Raw genomic sequence first — 21583 nt, 5'->3', positions numbered from 1 at the left:
TTGCCTCCATCTCACTGATTAACTCTTCTTCTAAAGCCTCTTCGAATATACTTTTAAGTACCGCATTTTCCACTTCACAAAGCTCATTGTACTTTAGTTGTAAAAGTTCCCACTGTACGCTAATTTTCTGTCAGGGTCGCGTGTGCACCGGTTCAGGTAAAAAACTGTCCAAAACATTAGCAGCTTTCGTAAAAGTACCGTTCTGCGTTTTCTATCGGATTCCATTTTTCGCTTAAAAAGATTCGCCGGAAAAAAGTTTGCACTAAAAGTAGTGAAAACAACTAACTTTTAAGCACACCCGTATATACGTCCTGTCACGATCGTCAAATGTTACGTGTGTTACTTTCTGGCAAAGGTTTCGGGTTCGAAATAATAAAAAATTAAATTTCAAGTAAAAAAAACTTACTTTTGTATTAAATTACACAAGTGTGGTTTTTACAGTTTGTTTTGGTGGTACAAATTCGACTAACTATATCTACGCAATTATATTATTAATATAATAGTAGGTGCGATGCAGTGATTAGGGAATTTTTTAAGTAAACATATTAAGTAGTTACTTGATATTTATCCTAATATACACATTTTTTTAAATTAATTTCTAATCACTTTAATCAATAACAAACACAATTTTATAATAATTTAATGACCATGGTACTTCAACAAAAGAGGCTTCTTGATAATATACCTAAGGGTAAATTCTGACTAACAGTTATAAAACGTTCATTCATTTGGAAATATTTTATTACTTATTGTATTTAGACAACATTCAGATGACAATTCTGAATTCTTTACCTGCTCAAAAATATTTATTCCAAACTGATAAAGAAATTTGGAATGAATATTTGAAAAACCGGTAAATAATGATCAAAAAAGGGATTATGGTAATTCTCAAGTGAATAAAGATAGAGTTAATATTTATTTATAAGAACAGTATTTATAAGAAATCTAAAATACGTTAGTCTTTGAAAAACAGCGTCAATACAATAACAATTTTTTTCATACCAAATGTCAACAGGGGAAGTTTTTTCCTCAGAAAATTTCAGATTTTCATCTTATTTCTAATTATGACTAAAGTACATTTCAATAATCTTTTTCACTTACGGAAATAATTAATCGTCAAAATTGAATCGTTTTGTCTATAAAAATTAAATTTGTCAAAAAGTGAATAAAACTGGAATTGTTTTTAGATAAGCCCCACATGACATGCTAGAGCTTATGTAAATTATGTATTATGTAAAAACCAGTATAATCCTCCAGTAAACTTGGCTGACCACAGTTTTACTTTCAACCACGATTATATAACGTCACGGTGCCAAGGATAAAAATGGTATACATACTTGTATTGTTAAGAAACTGTGACGTTATAAAATCATAAAGTCAAACAAAGCCAAAATATTAGGAGGGGCCGCTTTGCTAAACAAAACGACGTTATTCGTATTACCATGGTTACTGCATAACCCATAGATAATTGGCATAACGTGAATAATGACACGTGAACTTATTTTCCCATCTATTATAGTGTATTTTTATGTATGAGAGAGTAATAAAACAATAAATTATGTATGCAAATTCCTAAACTGTAGATACGGGTGACTCAATGAAAAACAGATATTTGTCAACAAGTTTACAGAAGTATATAGGAAAACAATTTTAAATTGAGTATGACCACCAGGTATAAAGGTTGGAGCAGAATAGAATACAATAGTTGTGAGGGTTACTAATCCCTAAATAAGGTTGCCAGTGTCGGAGTGATGGAGGTTAACAGGTACTAATGAATTTGCAAGAAATGTAAGATGTTTATTTTATTGGTTATATATAACCAATAAAAGTTTAATAAGTACCTACCTATTTGCAAAATAAAGTTTAATTCTTTAGATAAAATAAAACGTTTTATTTTATCTATTTGCAAAATAAAGTTTAATTCTTTGCCTATTTGCAAAATAAAGTTTAATTCTTTAGATAAAATAAAACGTTTTATTTTATCTGAAATGAGTGCATTCCACGAAGTAAGGGTTTCAACAATCAAACATTTAATTCTTTAATTCCAGGAATCTACGACAGTAATTGACTAGATAATTACCTTCTAAACTTATTCCACAGAAAATGTGATAGTGGGTTTTTCCATTTTTTATATAGGAAGGTCCAAGTGGCGTATTCAAAATTCTTAACAGTTCACTAAAAGTAGGTACTTCAGTTGCAAGGTGCAGTTTATTGTGTATACTAGTGTTATGGAAAATTTGGAAGTGCCGTGTAAACGCCGAAAAATTGGTCCTCTAACAGTTAATGAAAAAACATTAATATTCAATTGTTTTAAATCATTTACAGACAAACGTTTATGTGAAAGTGTTGATGAGACCGTTGAGTTAGTTAGCAGTACACTTGGTGTTGGGATATCTACGATTTACAGAGTTATTAAAGAAGAGAAATGTGGTAGTTTTCAAATGCCACGTAATGCTCCAGGGAAACCAAAATTTCAAATACATAGAATATCATTTTAAAGAAGGACTTCGACGGAAAGTGCATGAATTCTTCTTTAGACAAGAATTTCCAACATTGGATAAAGTTCTTGTCTCAGTTCGAGATGATAAGGATAACCAGAAATGAGTCGAAGTACGTTATGGAAACTTTTAAAAGAAATAGGCTTCCGCTGGAAAAAGAATCCCAGAAAGTCTATTTTATTAGAAAGAAGCGATATTGTCATATGGAGAAGACATTTTCTAAGAACCATAAAGGAAATGAGAAACCAAAAAAGAAAAATATTTTATCTTGATGAAACATGGATCAACGAGGGTCATACACCAAATAAATTTTGGCAGGATGAAACTGTTACAAGTCAAAGGCACGCTTTTGTAAATAACTTATCTACTGGTTTAAACCCACCATCAGGAAAGGGACGCAGGCTGATAATAGTACACATTGGCAGTTCAGACGGTTTTGTTGAAGGTGGTTTATTAACTTTTGAATCAACTCGTACCGGTGACTACCATGAAGACATGAACGCTGATGTCTTTCAAGAATGGTTCGAACAAATGATAGATCTTCTTCCTAAGAACTGTGTAATAGTAATGGATAATGCAAGTTATCACTCCAGACTTATAGAAGGACTGGCCACAACCAAGTGGTTAAAAAAAGACTTGCAGAATTGGCTGAGTTCAAAAAATATTACGTACCATCCCGGATCTATAAGAAAGGAACTTTATTCGTTGTGTGCCCTTCATAAAGAAAAATTTAAAAAATACGAAATTGATGAAATTGCCAAAAATCGTGGAATGACAGTACTTAGATCCATATCATTGTGAATTACACCCGATTGAACTGGTATGGGCACAGATAAAGAGTGAAGTTTCAAGAAAAAATACCACTTTTAAAATTCATGATGTTAAACAGTTGTTTTTGGAGGCCGTAAATAATGTAAAACCTGAAAACTGGGAAAAGGCAGTAAATCACACTATTAAAGAAGAGGAAAAAATGTGGAAGCTGGACAATATTATTGATAAAATTATCGAGCCAGTTATTATAAATCTTGGTTCTGAAAGTTCATCTTCTGAATCTGATTTGGATTTGTAACAAGTAGCTGTAAGTTTTATATTAATATTTTTATTCATCTATTTAACATACCTTAGACGGTTTTAAAAACTCTTTTTCTCTTTTGTAATTTTTAAAAATTAAAAAAATGTGAATTTTTTAAAACCCTTTTTAATGTAGGCCAGTCAGTTCTAATATAGTGTGTGATAAAAGAGGTCACTTTTGTTTACATACACATAACACTTTATAACACTGAAATAATTCATTTATTTTTTACAATTATTCAAAGTAATTTTTCAATTAATCTTGAGCACGCCCATGGAGTGGTCGGAGCTACCAGTTAAAATTATGCTAATTACTCTCTCGTTCATAAAAATAAACTATAAGTGATAACCGAACTAATTTCTCACTAAAAATGCCAACTTATTACGGTAATATCAACAAAATCCCTAGTTTGGAGATTTTAATTGTAATTTTATCTTTAGGTACAGTTAATTTAAAAATTACGGCAGTATAGATAATGAACATTTGCTTAAAATAGAGGTTTTTGGATAGTTAATCATTTAACATCGTTAACACGTTCGTTACCGTTATGAAAAATTCGCTGTTTTCTTTTGAAATTTGAACTAGATATCATTAAAATAGAAAGTTTACAAATTACGTATATAATCATAAGTTGACAGCACTGTAATAATGCAATGTAAGGATGAAAGGATATGATTCATTTACTGGATGTGCAATATATCCTAGGTGGATATTATACAGGAGAACAAAATAAAATCATAAAAATCGAGCTCTGAAGTTTTTTGGTCAGATTGAAAATTATGAAGTGAGATGATAATAATGCATATAAAACATATGAGATAAAACAGAAACAAATTTAAGCACAAAACAAGACAATATACGCACTTAAAAGTTTGAAATTTGTGTACTACCTTGTGCTTATGTTGAGAACCTGGACAAGATCGGCGCGAGACCGGCAGGGTTGGAAGCATAATTTGGAGTAAGCCAAGGCTCGATTTGGGCTGTAGCGCCATTGAAGAGTGAGACAGAAAGAGAAAGAGAGAGAGAAAGAGTTTCGTGCCCTACATTACAAATTTGAAGGGAGGAACTGGCTTTAATTAAGATAAATGAAAATCTCTTCATGAGTGTACTGTACACATAAATACTCTGAAGTCGCACAATTAATGAACGCCAAATGGGAACCAAAGTTAGGATTACATGTAGCTCTGATACATAAAAAACTTTGTGTCAGATAGAAAACCAAATTTTAAGTAAATATGAAAATATCCACATCCACAAATATAGAAACACTAGCTATAACCAGCTGTATCTGGAGCGTAAGATGTGGAATCTTACGCTCTTTAGTGCGTAAGTTGATGATTCATAAGATATTATAAAATAATCATAATATACTTTTAAAAAATAGTGTACCTATACATTTTACATATTTTACAATTGAACTGTAACATATATAATAAGTATCTAGACATTTCATATATATATTATATTAGACTATATTTACAAATTATTTAGATATATGTCCTATCTAGTCTAAGCCGCAGATTCATTTAGAATTTTAAACTGCTGCGTTAGCCTTTTTTATTTTTCTGTACACCGAACCAGGGCTTGAACCGACGTCCACTTAACTATTCGACAGTGAAGCGTCGAATGTCCTATATACAGTACGTAAATCTTTCAGCTGGATATAAGTAATATACATTGAGGTAAGTGTGGCAACAGCGCTTTCTCGCGTCTATGCCAATATCCCACCACACTAAGCGATACAGTACAATTCTATTGATAACTCGATAATCGGCACCTTAGAATTAGCCCTGTCTGGTTAAAAAAAAGGTCGAAACATTTTTCGCAGATATCGGAAGCTTTTAAGACATAGGTAGGAGTTACTAGATGACGAATAGATGAAAAAGTACTCGTATTTTTACCTTGCGTTTATTTTAAACAATAATTTATGGTCACAATTTGATTTTTTGTCTATAAGTTTTTTCCCTTATATTTTACATAAACAATATTTTTATCATAATTTTATAACAAGAATATCTTTATTTTCCCGTTTTTTAAATTAAAATTGATAAATAGTTTACGGAGATATTTGCAAAAAAGCAGTTTTTTTGTGCAAATTTTACTTCTTAATGTTTATAAACAATGGAGATATGATTTTTTAAAAAATAGGCCCTAACTTCGTTCGTATTGGCCATAGAAGGTTTTCTTTTAATGTAAGTTTTTTTACCAGCTACCCAATGATTGTACGTACAAGTCTGTAGCTTGAAAAATATAGAAGTTATTACAATTTTTTATAAGTAAAAAACATACCCCTTTTTCAAACGTTTATTTTGTAAATAATTTCGATGAAAACGCAATATGCATTTAACTTCTGAGATAGTTTAAGTCTTAAAGAATCCTATGAAATTTGCTAAATATGTCTAGCATCATTAATAGAGCAAGTTAAATAGTTTAAATATTTAGCCCCAGGGATAAATAAATTAAATAACTTTAAAACTATTTGACCTATCGGGGGGAAATTTCGCACAAATTTAAAAGAACGTAATTGCTCGATGTCCAAAACATTTTATTTTGTTAATAAAAAAATTAATAAAATTTATAAATTAGTGCAAAAAACTGCTTTTTTGCAGATATCTCCGTAAATTATTTATCAATTTTAATTTAAAAAACGGGAAAATGAAGATAGTCTTGATATAAAAAAATGATATAAATATTGTTTATGTAAAATATAAGGGAAAAAACTTATAGACAAAAAATCAAATTGTGACCATAAATTATTGTTTAAATAAAACGCAAATAAACGCAATAATACGAGTACTTTTTCATCTATTCGTCATCTAGTAACCCCCACCTATGTGTTAAAAGCTTCAGATATCTGCGAAAAAATTTACCGTGAAATCGATGATTTTTGCATAACCAGAATGGGCTAAATCTGTTAGCTGTACGCATTTATTTTCAATTGAAACCGTAAAGCGAAGACTATCGTTTTAAAATGTTTATTTACAGAAAAGGTTCAAATAATTAAATATGGTATTATTAAAGCAAGCGTGAGTTTGGTATACCAGAAAAATTTATCCGATTAACGAGAATGACAATGTCTAACTTAAAAGTCAGCGTTAGGATACACGGAGAAAATTCTCGATCCGTTGAGATTAAGGATGGACGCAGACAAGGGGATACCTTGGATTGCCTATTATTTAACATTGCCTTGGAAAAGACAGTCCGAGACACACGAATTAGAGACGGCGGTACTATTTACAATAGATCGATACAAATCTTAGCATATGCTGATGACATTGGCATAGTAGGGCGTAGCAAGTGAGATGTAAAGCAATATTTCCTAGAATTGGAAACAGCGGCGAAACAGGTCGGTCTAGTCATCAACGAAGATAAAACCAAGTACATGTTGGTTACTAAGGATCCTACAGCAAATGAGGAACGGGAAACAAAATTTGGAAGTCATATCGTTGAACGTGATGACAGCTTCACATACCTTGGTCCGCTAGTGACTACTACCAATAAAACCATTGAAGAAATTAAAAAACGAATAAACCTTACAAATAGAGCATACCACGGACTCCAAAAATAATTCCGCTCAAGAAATATCCAAAGAAAAACTAAAATTATTATGTACAAAACGCTGCTGAGGCCGGTCCTCACATACGGGGCGAAAACATGGACTCTAACGCAGAAAGATGAAAGACTTCTGGGAATATTCGAGCGTAAGATACTCGGCAAAATATTTGGAGCTATAAAGGATCAAGGGCAGTGGTGCAAAAGATTTAATTTCGAATTATACCAGCTCTTTAATGAACCAGATGTCGTAACGTTCATTAAAACACAGCGACTTGATGGGCCGAACACATAATACGAATGCCTGATAACATGATTGCTAAAAAGCTAACGACAGGAGCACACACAATTAGGTGGTTAGATGGAGTTGAGACCGACTTAGATATTCTAGATATAGTACCGGATACTAGAGATCAGAAGCAGAAACCGAACAGAATGGCGACGAATATTAGGAGACCAAGTTCGTAAAATGGAGTTTTGTGAAGCCGCAATGATTGTATCTCACGAAAATGATAATTTTATAAAAAATATCCTTTTCGCCGATAAATTGTCATTTTCAGCATGTGGTCATGACAATCCTTCCAGAACGCGGTATTGGTCTCAGTAAAATGAACATCGAAGTATTGTACATTAGAGCCAACACCCTCAAAAAACTTCATGCATGGACCGGCATTTCAGGTTTTAGGTGACCATGTAATTGGTCCATCTTTCATTGAGGAAGTTCTGAATTCAGCTAAATATCTTGCTCTTTTACAAGATAACATTATTCCAGCTATTCAGAATCTCCCAGATATACGTTTAGAAGATGTCTGCTATCAACAGGATGGCTGTCCTATTCATAATGTGCGTGAAAAATTATTAAAACAAAATTTTTCAGGATCGCATTATAAGTGGAACAAGCCAATTTTAATGGCCTGTGAGATCTACCGGTTTGGCTCCTATGGATTTCTTTTTCTGGGGACATAGTAAATCCATCATCTACGGGAACGATCTAAAGAGGGCACATCATCTAGTTGAATTAGAAAATAAAATCGGAAATGCAAGTGCTACGATTGCGCCACAACAGCTTTAGACAAGGACAAGACAAGGATTTTATAAGAGACTAGGTTATTATCTTGCAAAAGAAGTTGGTATATTTGAACGTTTTATTTAGTTTACTTGTTATTTTGTACAGTGGAATGTATTGAAGGTTTTCAATTTCTTTAAATGAATTATTTATTCGTGTTTAACTACTTGTAGAATAATACTTTTTCGTTTTTCCGCATAGTCCACAATAAAATTTTCAAAGGTTTTTAACGGCATTGCAATAACTTTAGATTATTTACTTAACTCCCTCGATGCATACCCAATAGAGTCTTGATTTATACTAAAAGTCAAAACGTCAGCAGCCTTGGCGACAGCAGTGGGTTTGAGAGAGCACAGTTGCCACATTGACCTCAATGTATATTACCTATGTCCAGCTGAAAGATTTACGTGCTGCACCTATCAGAGTTTACAGCAAAATACGACATTTGTCACATATAATTCAATTCTAACACATTTCGGTCAATTTTGAAACTAATATAATACACATGTTTTGTACTCTGTTCCCTTTTTATATTATATACCAAAACCCACCCATAAAGTCATTCGTTATTTGTACAAATCAAGTCTACCACGTAAAAGGAGCTCGTTCTCTCAAAATCCTAACTCCAAACTTCTCCCATTCTTCGGCTTGAATCCACAGTTCGTGTGCTGTTTCTAGACATGACATGATACAGGCTCCTTTCCAGGCAATCATCGATGGATCCATGTCGCGAGGATTGGTGACAATGTCTAATTGTTCAGCGCGATAGAGATACGGAATCTGCAGAGAGATTCTGTTTTGAAGCCATGTGCCAATGCCTAAAAATACATAAAAATATTTTTATCACAGTGGTATATGCGATATAACAACAATATAATAAAAAAACCATATTTGTAATTTTTTAAATTAGTTGAAAACTTCAGATTTAAGTGCATTTGAATCATTTATAATAGAAAACTTCATTTCATTCATTTTTCAGCGCCATGGAAGATGAACTTTAAAGATCTGGTTGGCTTGCTTTAGTGTATTCATATTCATACATTCATGAGAACTTATACGTGTAAAAGTAAGTTTAGATGCATGAAACTTTATTGCATGAAATTTGTGTCAAGCATAAATCTTTACTAATGTAAACAGTGAAAAATTTATATCAGCTATATATATTTCAACTATCAATTACGTGTGTCTACACATCTATAACGATAATTGTAAACACTTGTTAGTTCGAAACTGACACTTTCGGTCACTTATTGTAAAAAATTGGATGCAACTCTACTTGCTTGACACTTGAATCATGATAAAAGATTTGTGATAAAAAAAGTGATTGAAAGCAAATGTGGAATAGTTAATTAATTTGTATAAATGTAAACTTATGAGTTATGAGTGATGAATTATGGGATACATATGGGAAGTTACAGCAACTCGTTCTTTTACACTAATAATTGTTTTATTTCAATCAGCAGGCTTTATTCTGTTAAAGAAATCGAAAACTATGCTGGATAATCAATAATGAGCTCAGACATTAACTGATTGTCGACATCGTATTGTTCACGTCTCAAAATCCACTCACCAATCCACACAGAACGTTTTTTCTTTTTTCTCATATTTAGAATAATAAACATGTGGCGATTTTGCGTTTATTTATAGATATATTCATCATAGCGAAATAAAATATACGCTTTACAAAGAAATACGATACAGGGTATACGTGTCAATTTCCGCAAAATGTAAATATCTGTGAGAATTCCTGAAGAATGGAGATCCAAGCATCCCATTAATACCTCTCTTCAAAAAGGGAGACAAATCGGGCCCGGAAAATTACAGAGAAACTGATTTATTAAACACAACACTAAACACTAAAATTAACAACCAAAGTGATAACAATTAAACGGAATGAAATTATAACACTAGCAGAAAAACACAAGGTTTTAGGTCAAGGTCATGCACCGACGCTATAATTATAATGAGGCAAGTGCAAGAGAAATCAATAGAATACAACAAACCGGGATATCTATGTTTCGTGGATCTTAAGAAGGCATTTGATCGGGTCAAATTAAAGGACGTTATTCACTTATTGTATGCAAGATAGACGCCTCTGGGAATAATCAAAACTATCGAAAATATCTACCAAAACAACACAATAAAAGTAAAAGTAGAAGAAGAACTAACTGACCCTATTGAAGTTGGCAATGGGATAAGACAGGAAGATTCCCTGAGTCCTCTGGCAAGAGACGGTTCCCTAATAGGAAGACGATCAGTAGGAAGACCACGAAAACGATGGAACAACTTATCGGAGGCACTATGAAAAACAGACAGAATCATAAAGTTAGTCAGTCTACATAAAAAGAAGAAGAAGAATAGAAGAAGAAGTGGAAACATAATGTTAGTATCTCTGTGGGTGGGAGGAGAATTTTCTTTTATTGACAATGAGGGACTAATTTAAAAACAACGTTAAAAGTTATAGAACAAGCAATTTACGTCGACATTATGAAACCGATCATCCCAGTTTTCTAATCAGTCTCCACCAAATTCCAAATTAAGATAAGATAAACTTGCTTCTTTAAAATCAAATTTAAATAAACTACAGTCAATTTTGACGATATTTAGCAGTCAAGCTAAAAATGTGGCTGAAGCCAGCTTTCTTATTGCCTGGAATATTGCTCGAACAAAACGCCTGTTGGAGATGCAATGTTTATTTCAAAAACTTGGAAAATGCACTTAAAATTTTAGATCCAACTAATGCAGCATTGCACAAAGTTGTTTCGCAAATCCTCATATCGAGATACACAACTGAACGACGCATAACTGTGATTAATACATCTCTTGAAGATAATTTAAAAAATGATTTGAGGAACTGGACTGCATTCGGCTTAGCCCTTGACGAATCGACAGATATCACAGATTTTTCGAAATTGGCAGTTTGCATACGTTTTGTTTCACCTCACTTCGTTGTTTAAGAAGAATTATTACATTTAGTGACACTTCAAGAATCAACTCGCATTGTAGATATTAAATATACATTAGATTCCATAATGAAAACTTTTGATATGCATCTTAATAAAATTGTAGGCGACGGAGCTCTTGCAATGCTGGGTAAAAAGCCGGGTCTTATTGGACTTTTAAGAGAGGATTCATTGAATAATTGACCGAGGACATCTCATTACAAAATATTTACACACATTACATTACATACATTTACAAAAATGATCGACAGTTCAAAAATTTCCTTGGGGATAAAGGACGAACAACTAAAAATGGCATTAATTTATTTTGCATTATTAGGTGGATATTTATTTACAACATATTAAATCGATTTGCAGATTTGTTTGATCCGATAACTGCATTTCTTAAAAAAACAAGGAAAATACCCTATTCTTTTGACTGATATACTGGAACAATTACAAGCACTGAATTTACAATTGCAGGAAAAAGATAACATGATTTTTGACCTCTCACAGTGTATGTTTAGCTTTCTAACTAAATTAAAACTTTTTCAAAATGACATTAAAAATAAAACATTTTGTCACTTTCCTCGAATAAACAAAATTGTTCCAATATTAAACAAGAAAAATTGAACGAGTTTATAAAAAATCTAAAAGGAATATCTCTTAATTTTTTTCAGAATCCATTTGGAATTAAAATGAGTTTCCAAATGAGTTTTTCAATTCCAATCTCCAGGAATCTCTTCCAAGATCAAGCTCTACAATTAAACTATAAGTCGACGACGATTACTGAATTTTAGAAATTCCATATTGTAACGATCTAATTTGCCTACCACATTGGGTATCACTTATAGGGGGATGAAAGTGGGGACAGCAAGTACTGCGCTGGATATAGGGTAAGCAAACAAATCGACACGTTTGCGAACGGCCACTCTTGTTTTGGTTGGAGAGCTGGGTCGTAAGTAAGTGAATAAAGTAGGGACTAAAAGTGGTAAATCCAAAGAAAGAAATAAAAAAATACTTACAGAGATTTCCTGGGCAAAAAAACACAAGAAGGTTCCTAAACTATTTGAAAGGGACGCCGTTTAAAAGAATCCTTTTGCTGGATAGAAAGAAAGGCTTTTATTTCCTAAAAAATATTAAAGGGTGCAAATATTTTTAAAGTAAATAATTCTACAACTCCTGGTTTAGAGAGAAACATTACACTACATTACATTACTTCACATCAACAGTTATTACAAATAATATTAACAAAATTTATCAACAAACCTTACAGGTTGGGAGACAGTTGTAACAATTTTACAACTAGTTGTAACTATTTAAATAATTATTAGAAATCAAAATTATCTAAATTTTTCAACAGAGCTTACATTGAGGTTAACCTTTACACAAAACAAATTTCAAAATTATGATTATGTACCAAATGTCAGAAAAGGATAATACTGACTGTCATATGTCGAAATGAAATATTAATTTTAATTATAAAAGTTAACTTTATTTAAAAGAAGACTAATATGACAATTAGCTAATCCATAAAACTTGTAATTTTATTTATTTCTAATTTTTTAGTTTGTCATGAAAGCATACTTTTTATTAATGAAAAATGTTTATTTTTACTTTGAATAATTTTAATAAAAAGTACCTGGTACTTTTCACTGGCTGATGTATTTCCTTTAAGAAAGTTTTTGGGATTGGAATTGAATAAAACACCGCAAAAATTACACAACTGTGTCCCACACAAACTGGAATTGGTCTGGGGTGACCATGGAACACAAAATGGACAATTCTTGGGAAGTTGGACACTGATTCGGGCTTCGGGTTATGCTGGATGACAACAAACTGCAATCTTCGAAACTCGGTCACTCGATTCCTTCTTAAAACCATGTGGACCTCTTAAATGGTTGGAAACGTGGTCTTACAAATCTCCCACATAGGCCACAGCACAACCAATCGGCAATTAACTCAACAAAGACTTAGTATCTCTTAACTTAAAAAATTGACGGCTTTTGAAGACTACACGCCGAAAGCTATCTCTTTCCAAATCTAAATCTCTCTCTAACTCTTACTGCTACTATACTTCACTTTACATTACTGAATTACCGATAACAAAAAACGAATAACGAAAAACTATTACGAATTTAAAAAAGAAAAATCCGGACTAAACAATGACCTGACTCCTATCGTGGTCCATTGTAGAGTGACATCATAATCTCCCCGCATCACTTTCCCACCAACCTAAGCGGATATTTATTTGACGCGCAATATTAAGCGGAATAATGATCAAAAGAATGTAATTAAAATTATTATATACAGGCCAGAAATGTTTATATTATCAATTCCAGCGACGCAAAAGGATTGAGAATATTTTTCGATGATTTAACATATACGAGGGGAAATAGAAATGCTACAATATTCGAAACAACATACTTATAACGGGTGTTTTTTTAGAGCTATAGAAATGTAAGTTAGCCACACTTTTTTAACTATCGGACATTTTGACAACTGTCAAGCGATTTATGTTAAGTTTGGTTTAGCATTTCAGGATGAATAGACTTAAAGCCTAAAAAACGCCTTCAAATTGTGCAAAATATATTTTGAAAATTATAGTTCTATTTAAAATACATATCGTGCGGTACGTCCAATTTATGGTCAACATAATAGTCAATCAGAGTAATTAATTCGATTAAACATGGAACGTTTTCGCACCACATTTACTCTAAATGATAATCCACAGACATGTCGTACAGTGCCTACAGAAGATGTTGCTGTTGTAGCATAAAGGAAGAATCGAATCAGTCTATCCGCCATCGTGCACACCAGTTGGATACGTATCCATCCACTGTATGGAAGATTTTGCAGAGAGATCTTGCTTCGCATGCTTACAAAATACAACTAGTGCCAGAATTGAAGCTACACCATCATCTAACAAAGCGTAGATTCGTAGATTCGGTGGATGGATCCAAAACAAGATTGCCGTTGATGCCGATTTTCATATACTCCAGTCGTCGAAAGAACTTACGTCCAGAGACGAAAATGTCCCTGAACCTCTAAAAATCATACGAACAAGCTAAATTTTGCTGAGCGTATTAATTTTGGGACCCCAACAAATATGCAAAAAAGTTAACCACTTTTAACCCCGGGCTTCCCCCTAGAACCCCCCTCAGAGAGGGGTAAAAACGCAAAAAAAATCGATTTACCAAGAATCTGTACACCCTAGAAAAAAATGTTTCAAATAAAAAATGTAGCTGAGATAATTTTAAATAAAAATGTTTATAAGCTTTTTTCTCTAGAATGAACCATTCACTTAGAAACAACAGATAAACCGACCGTTGATTTTGCATGTTAGTTACGCGCGCGAAATCAATGTTCAATAAAATTTGTATCAGCTCGACGGTAAAAATTCGATATCTTTTGAATCAAGTGACCTATCGACAAAAATCAAGATGTGTTTTAAAGGTAAAGAGTTCAGCTTACGTATGCAGTTTTTGTATTTTGCCGCAAATAAACTCAGATTGTAGACAGGTGTTAAATAAAAAACGTGGCGCGATTTTTGCCATTTTTTATGATTCTCACGAGATCAATACAATATATCCCTTTCATTGACTAATCAATATAAAGTTTTGGTTACTACAGCCTAACCTTAAAAACCTATAGCATGAAATTTTAGTTTTAACTTTTGCCAACAAATGTGAGGCATTTGAAATATGCTTAAAAAACGCTGGATTTAAACTTGCACACAACAAACAATCTAAAACATTTAAAACTTTTGTTTTCAATTACACTAGTACGTTTGTCAAAAGAACAAAACTTCTGCAAACACCCAAAACCGTCTTCTTAAATGCATTTTCCGTGACGTGTGATCGTTTGTAATGTAAATAATTAAATTCTGCGTTTTTATTCATATTTCAAAAGCCTCATATTTGTTACCACAACTCAGAATTAAAATTTCATGTCATAGGTTTTAAAGATTGATCTCTAAAAATGTAAATTTTACTACAACTGGTCAATGAAAGTGATCAACTTAATTGATCTCTCGAGAATCATAAAAAATGGCAAAAATCGCGTCACGTTTATTTATTTAACACCTGTATAAAATTTGAGTTTATTTGCGGCAAAATACAAACACTGCATACATCTTGATTCTTGTCGATAGGACACTTCAATCAAAAGTTATCGAATTTTTACCGTCGTGCTGATACAAATTTTATTGAACATTGATTTCACACGCGTAACTGACATGCAAAATCGACGATCGCTTCAAGCGTTGTTTTTAAGAGAACGGTTCATTCTACATAAAAAATGCTTATAAACATTTTTGTTTAAAATTATCTCAGCTACATTTTTTATTTGAAACATTTTTTTCTACGGTGTACAGACTCTTATTAAATTAGTTCTAAAAGTTCTAGAGTTCTAAAATTAATTTTCTCTAAAAATTCAGCTTGTTCGTATGATTTTTAAGGATCAACTCTCTGACGACTGGACTAATAAGCCAATTTTGTTTAGCGATGAGAAAAGAAAAACTGACTGTTTAAGGTGTTTATGGTCTGGTGGAATCATTGGGCCGTACTTCTTCAAAAACGATGCTGGCCAGAATGTGCCAGAATTGAAGCTACACCATCATCTAACAAAGCGTAGATTCCAAAATTGATCCAAAGCGATGGATCCAAAACGAAATTGCTGTTGATTCCGATTTTCATAAGCGAGTTTTGTTTAGCGATAAAACTCACTTTTAGTTGGATGGCTACGTCAACAAACAAAACTGCCATATTTGTAGTGAAGCTAATTCTTAAGTGTATATTGAGAAGCTATTACATCCAGAAAAACTGACTGTTTAGTTTTCTTTATAGTTTGGTGGAATCATTGAGCCGTATTTCTTCAAAAACGATGCTGGCCAGAATGTTACAGTCAATGGTGACCGTTATAGAGTAATGATTACTGACTTTTTTATTTCTCAATTGAACAACCATGATGTGTAGGAGCTGTGGTTTCAACAACACGGAGCAACATGTCACACAGCTTGTACCACAATTGATTTACTGAAGAAAATGTTTGGTAACCTCATAGTTTCACGTTTCCGACCAGTGAATTGGCCTACAGTATCTTGCGATTTATCACTGCTAGACTATTTTCTGTGTGGATATGTGAAGTCGCTAGTTTACGCCGATAAGCCTGAAACGATTGATTACTTAGAGGACAAAATTCGCCGCGTTATTGCCGATATACGGCCACAAATGTAGAAAAAAGTGATAGAAAATTGGACCTCCAGATTAGACTACGTCAGAACCAGCAGTGGCAGCCATATGCCAGAAATCATATTTAAATTTTAATGTCACAAGATTATCTTTCGAAGAAATTTAATTTCATGTCAATTTAAAAAATCGTCATTGTTTTATTCCATTTCAAAGTTCTATACCTCTAAAAAAAACCCTTTATTAGTCATTTTATTCCATTTTAAATCTATCATCAGAATTAACTATCATTTGAAAGAACTACTGAGAAGTGCTGTCACGAAATGTCACCAAATTTTAAAGAATTATCAAAAGAAGTGAAATAAATGTGTTTAATTTTTAATATGACAATTTAATTCACATATTTTGTACTTTTATTTATGTTTTTAATAAATATAACTTCTGTAAAAAATTCTTTGATACCGTTTTGCATACTTGTTTTAATAAATATTTAATTGCGGCTCGCGAAAAATTTTAAGTTTTAAAAATTGACTAGGACTATCAAGGAGCTCGGCCACCTCTGGTACAGTACATTAAGAAGATAACAATTATATGTCGCTAGATATAATTACAAATTTTATTCCACTAGCTAATGAATCTATCAAACAAGATACTAATAAAACAAAATAAATTTTCTTACCTGAAAACTTCATTCCGCCCCCTACAACTAAAATACACCCATACATCTTTCTCTTTATCTCCTCGTTGGGACACCTATCGATACTTTGTAGAACCGCTTGATCCAGACTCAGAATCTGGCCAGGGTTGGTGACGAATTCTCTTATGGAAGCTGGCACAACAGGATCCATAGCATCGACAACGATATCATCTTCGCCTGGGTTGTTTTGTTGGCTGTCCAGAAAACTATCGCTCAAAAGATCTGCATTGGCGGTGTCCATACTTTCCTTCATACCTTGGTATAAAATAGTAAATATTTAGTATTAATTTTCTTTCAGTGCAGTTCACAATTAAATCAAAATATGAATATATTTTAATATAGTTCTGAGACTATTTTAATGTGGCTTTCCTAGATTAATAATAGTCCATATATTTAATGGGAATAAAGCATAATTCACACTTACCAAATTTGACAGAAAAAATTTGTTATATATCATATCAGATTTTGTTTGTAACTTTAAATTTCACAAAAAATTCACCTTTTCTCCTTATATCCCTCAGATAAATTTCATCGTGAGGATCCTCTGGATCACCAGTCGATATCTTCTGCGTGTGAATCAATTTCGGTCCAGTAATGGCGAACAACTCGGGGCTGAACAAACTCAGCGGTGCCACGATACACTCATCCCCGACTTGGATCGTGTACTGGTAAACGGGCATTCCAGGCTGTTTTAAAACGAACGATTTCTCCTGAGAGCCGCAAATATCCAAGTTGACGTGACAAAAATCTTCTTTCAGCTTCCTTAGCAGCATGGTGTCTAATTTGTTCTGATCTGAACATTCCTTGTAAGGGAACGCACACTTTTGGAGCAACCAGTAGAAGATTTGGGTGATGTCCCCGCCTCCATAATCTAATCTAACCCTAAAACATGTTAAAGATTATGACAAAAGGTAAATTTTGAAGTACAGAAGATAAACTTTAAAGGAAAAACTGAAAGAATGTCAATTTTTATTATCATACATCAGTCTTCTAAGTATACTGCTCAACATAGGCGTTTGCTAATATTTTTCACTGTTCTCAATTGCCTTCTGTTTACGTACATTTAGTTTTATTATTTCTATACGATTATCATGTTGTCGTATGAATAATACTTCTCAAATGACTATCTTGACCATATTTCGTCTTTAGTCTAGTTATTTAACTGCAAGTCCAACCTTTCTTTTGCAACTTTTTAATTAATAAAAGCCAAATATATTAAAAAAAAAATCTTCTAAATCTTCAATATTTACATAAATACTTCTCTTAATAAATATCCAGGCACTCATGCCAAAGCAATTGCCGAGTTTATTCCACGGAAAAAAGTACGGTTAGAAAATTTAATAGCGGCTTGTCATCGAGGTGGTTGAATACTACTGCTTAGTCTATCCAGCCTCTGAGGTCGTTTGAATGTATAAAATATTACAACATATGGACACAAATACACATACACAGAAACTGGTAGGCAAGACAAACAATCAGACATGACAAGTAGAAAGCTAGAAACAGGGAGGACCAACAGATAGAGACAGGTAAAACAGAGAAGTATATGGATATTCAAGATAAACAAGATATATATGTATATATATAGAAATGTTGAGAGCACTTAAACTTGTATTTTAAAAAAAGGTTTTATTTGAGAAATCACAAATTATGAATTATGGAACTTTTGTTTAACAATTGAATTACAAATTAAAAAGATCGTTGAAAAATGGATGTTGCATCTATTTATTGGTTCGGTTATGCTGAGTCTGCTTCCGGGTCATCGGTCGGCTTGGGTCGCTGAGGATTGCATTTCTCCTTCCTCCTCTGGAATTGACTTCGTCCTCGAAGTTTGGGAAACTTCTGCGATGAGCTGATCCAGGATTTGAATTTGGGCTGGCTGTAGTTTGGGTCCAAAAAGTAATCTGGAAATTCTTTTTTTCTTTTTTATTAGAAATATAAAAATGAATAATAAGAGGAAAACTATTAAAATTAAACTAGTGGTGCCAAGTCCCGTTAAAATTTGTGGAAGAGGGTCCAATGTTTCTATTGGCTGAAGCTGGCCATGGGTCTCTGGAATTTTGAGTTTTTTAATTTGAATCTTATGCTCTGGTATCAATTTTATGGGAACGACTTCTGGGATGGAGATTTCTTGTGTAGTCTTTTTATTATATTTGGTTCCTTTTATGATAATTGGTTCGTCCGTCATTAGGATACTATTAGTTATGACTTTTTCTTCTTCAATCTTTATTGGATTGACTACTCCTAATAATATTACTTTATTGGTTTCTTGAAAGAAGTTTTCTGTGACAACGACTTTAGTGCAATTTTGAACATTGGGTATGGAGCATCTCGATTTGATCAATTTCGTACAAACTATGTACTCAGCATGTCCCTTACAGTCTTCGTACCATTTATTGTTAGCATAGAAATGTGTGGGTGGCAATATCATAATATGATCTGAATTAGGGATAGGATAAATTCTATAGGTGAGGTATAGGTTAATGTCTAGGATAGGGATTTTTATTATTATGAGCATTGTTTGAGAAGTTACACAAACAAGGGCTTTAGATGCTTCTATAAGGTCATAAGGATGATTATCATCGATGAGCATTTCTTGAATAAATTTGAAGAAGATTTTCTTTTAAACTTTCGAGTTCATTTAATGTAAATAATTCAATATTATTTGGAATATCTAAATGAGATAAAGTGATTGTTCTGATAAGTTTCATGAGAAATTCATTAATATTTTGAAGGTTAATTATTTCATTATGTAGAGCAACATAACCGTCAAAATCGGCAGATAATTTATTAACTGCGGATAGAAGTACGAAACTATTATTATTAATTTTGTTTATAAGTTTCTCGAATCTCGTATCAATTGACTGTCCAAATGAGATTTGATTGTTAAATTTTTTTATGATTTCATTTTCTTTAAGTTCAATAGCTGTAATGTGTGTTCTTAACATATCTAGATCTGAATTATCGGGATTACCCGCTACATATTTAATAGCCGTACCAAGAAAATTAAAAAGTCCTTTTTTCTGTTTTCTAGTTATTTTATGTAAATTGTCTTTAGCTAGGTCATGTAAATGATTATACTGAGAATACAATGACAGGGGTCCATTTTTAATAGGGGTTTTAAAATAGTAAATAGGATCTCTTTCTAAGGTCTCCTCTAATGTTTGTAAATTTATGTGCAAGATATGTCTGAAAAAGTGAGGTTTCTCTGGATTTTCCTACTTCTTCAGCAAAATAACCATTATTCGGAATTTGTTGGATCTTGAGAAGATGTCTTGAGAAGATCGAAGGTAGGAGAGGAGCCGGCCGCAAACAATTATCCTCGTTAAGGAATATTAAAGAATGGACAGGAATATACAATACAGGCGAGCTGTGTCACGCCGCCAAGAACAGAATTCTAGTAATGAGATAGTCGCCTATGCACTTTGGTGTATGGCATGTTAAGAAGAAGAGAAGATGTCCCAGGGATAGGATCGTCCTGTAAAGAAGTTTTGTCTATAAGTTTTCGGGGTCTTTTTGCAAATTTTAAGTGAGTGCTTGTTTCGTTTTGTTTGTCAGTTTTACCGTCTACTTTTGTCTTAATTTATTTATCGGGACGTAATGTAGAATAAGGATTTTGTAATTTAAACTCTAATTTCACTATTTGGGAGAGTGAGTCATCGTTTGAAGTCGTAGAAGTGGGGAAAGTCGTATGAAAATCCAGTGGGGTACACTCACTTTTATTTTAACGTTAATTATATTATATTGTTTACATATTATTGTTCAAAATAGGCCACAATATATTTATCTGCAGGTTTTTACTGAAGTTTCCATCTCTATATCCAAAGACCGTTTTCAAAGATATAAATTATAATTATATTTATTTTTTTTGTTTATTATTTTATATTTATATATTCTTATATTATTTTCTTTTTTTTTTCTTAACTTTAAAAACGGTCTCTGTACTAGAGATCGAAACGTCAGTAAAATAAACATGTAAATAGATGTATTGTGGCTTATTTCCAACATTCTCCCTAAAAATACGGAATGCCACAAGCAAAAATCCACAGAAAAATAAATATTGCTATCATTTGTATATTTGAAAACGATCTCTTTATATAGAGATCGAAACGTCAGTAAATTAAACATTTCAATTAAATATATTGTTACTTATTCCCAACATTATTTCTAAATATACAGAACGGCAAGCAAAAAGCCATAGAAAAATAAATATTACTATCACTTGTATATTTGAAAACGATGTCTTTATATAGAGATCGAAAAATCAGTAAATTAAACCTATAAATAAATATTTTGTGGCTTATTCCATACAGTCTCCTAAAAATACAGAATGCCACAAACAAAAAGCTATAAAAAACAAGTAATTTTGCAGAAAGCTTACTGATGCCACCAGGCTGTCGCGGAAGTTACGCTAAAACGTCTTTTGACGTGACTCGTCCTTAAAGAGGTACACAATGAAATTTTTTTAAAACAAATTTTAAGACAGTTTCCACACCACCCGAGAGGTATGTCTTGTGGCGCGTCACTTTTTTTTAAATGGGTGTTCGCCAAGAGTCATATTGTCCCA

At 32.6% G+C, this 21583-nt stretch overlaps 1 protein-coding gene across 1 annotated transcript in view; it reads right to left on the bottom strand.

Annotated features, from left to right (window-relative positions):
* Positions 1-394: 394 nt before the first annotated feature.
* Positions 395-21583, bottom strand: part of Arp8 (Actin-related protein 8) — a 35567-nt gene continuing 14378 nt past the window's right edge. Inside the window, exons 4-6 of the mRNA XM_072542083.1 lie at positions 17516-17898; positions 16999-17271; positions 395-9006 (exon numbers count right to left, since the gene is read on the bottom strand). Of these exons, the coding sequence (XP_072398184.1) occupies positions 8774-9006; positions 16999-17271; positions 17516-17898 (889 nt within the window). The 3' untranslated portion in view covers positions 395-8773. The remainder of the gene's footprint in view (positions 9007-16998; positions 17272-17515; positions 17899-21583) is intronic.

Source organism: Diabrotica undecimpunctata, chromosome 1 (genome assembly GCF_040954645.1).
Source record: "Diabrotica undecimpunctata isolate CICGRU chromosome 1, icDiaUnde3, whole genome shotgun sequence".
NCBI classification, from domain to species: domain Eukaryota; kingdom Metazoa; phylum Arthropoda; class Insecta; order Coleoptera; family Chrysomelidae; genus Diabrotica; species Diabrotica undecimpunctata.
This window is presented reverse-complemented; position numbering and strand designations above follow the sequence as displayed.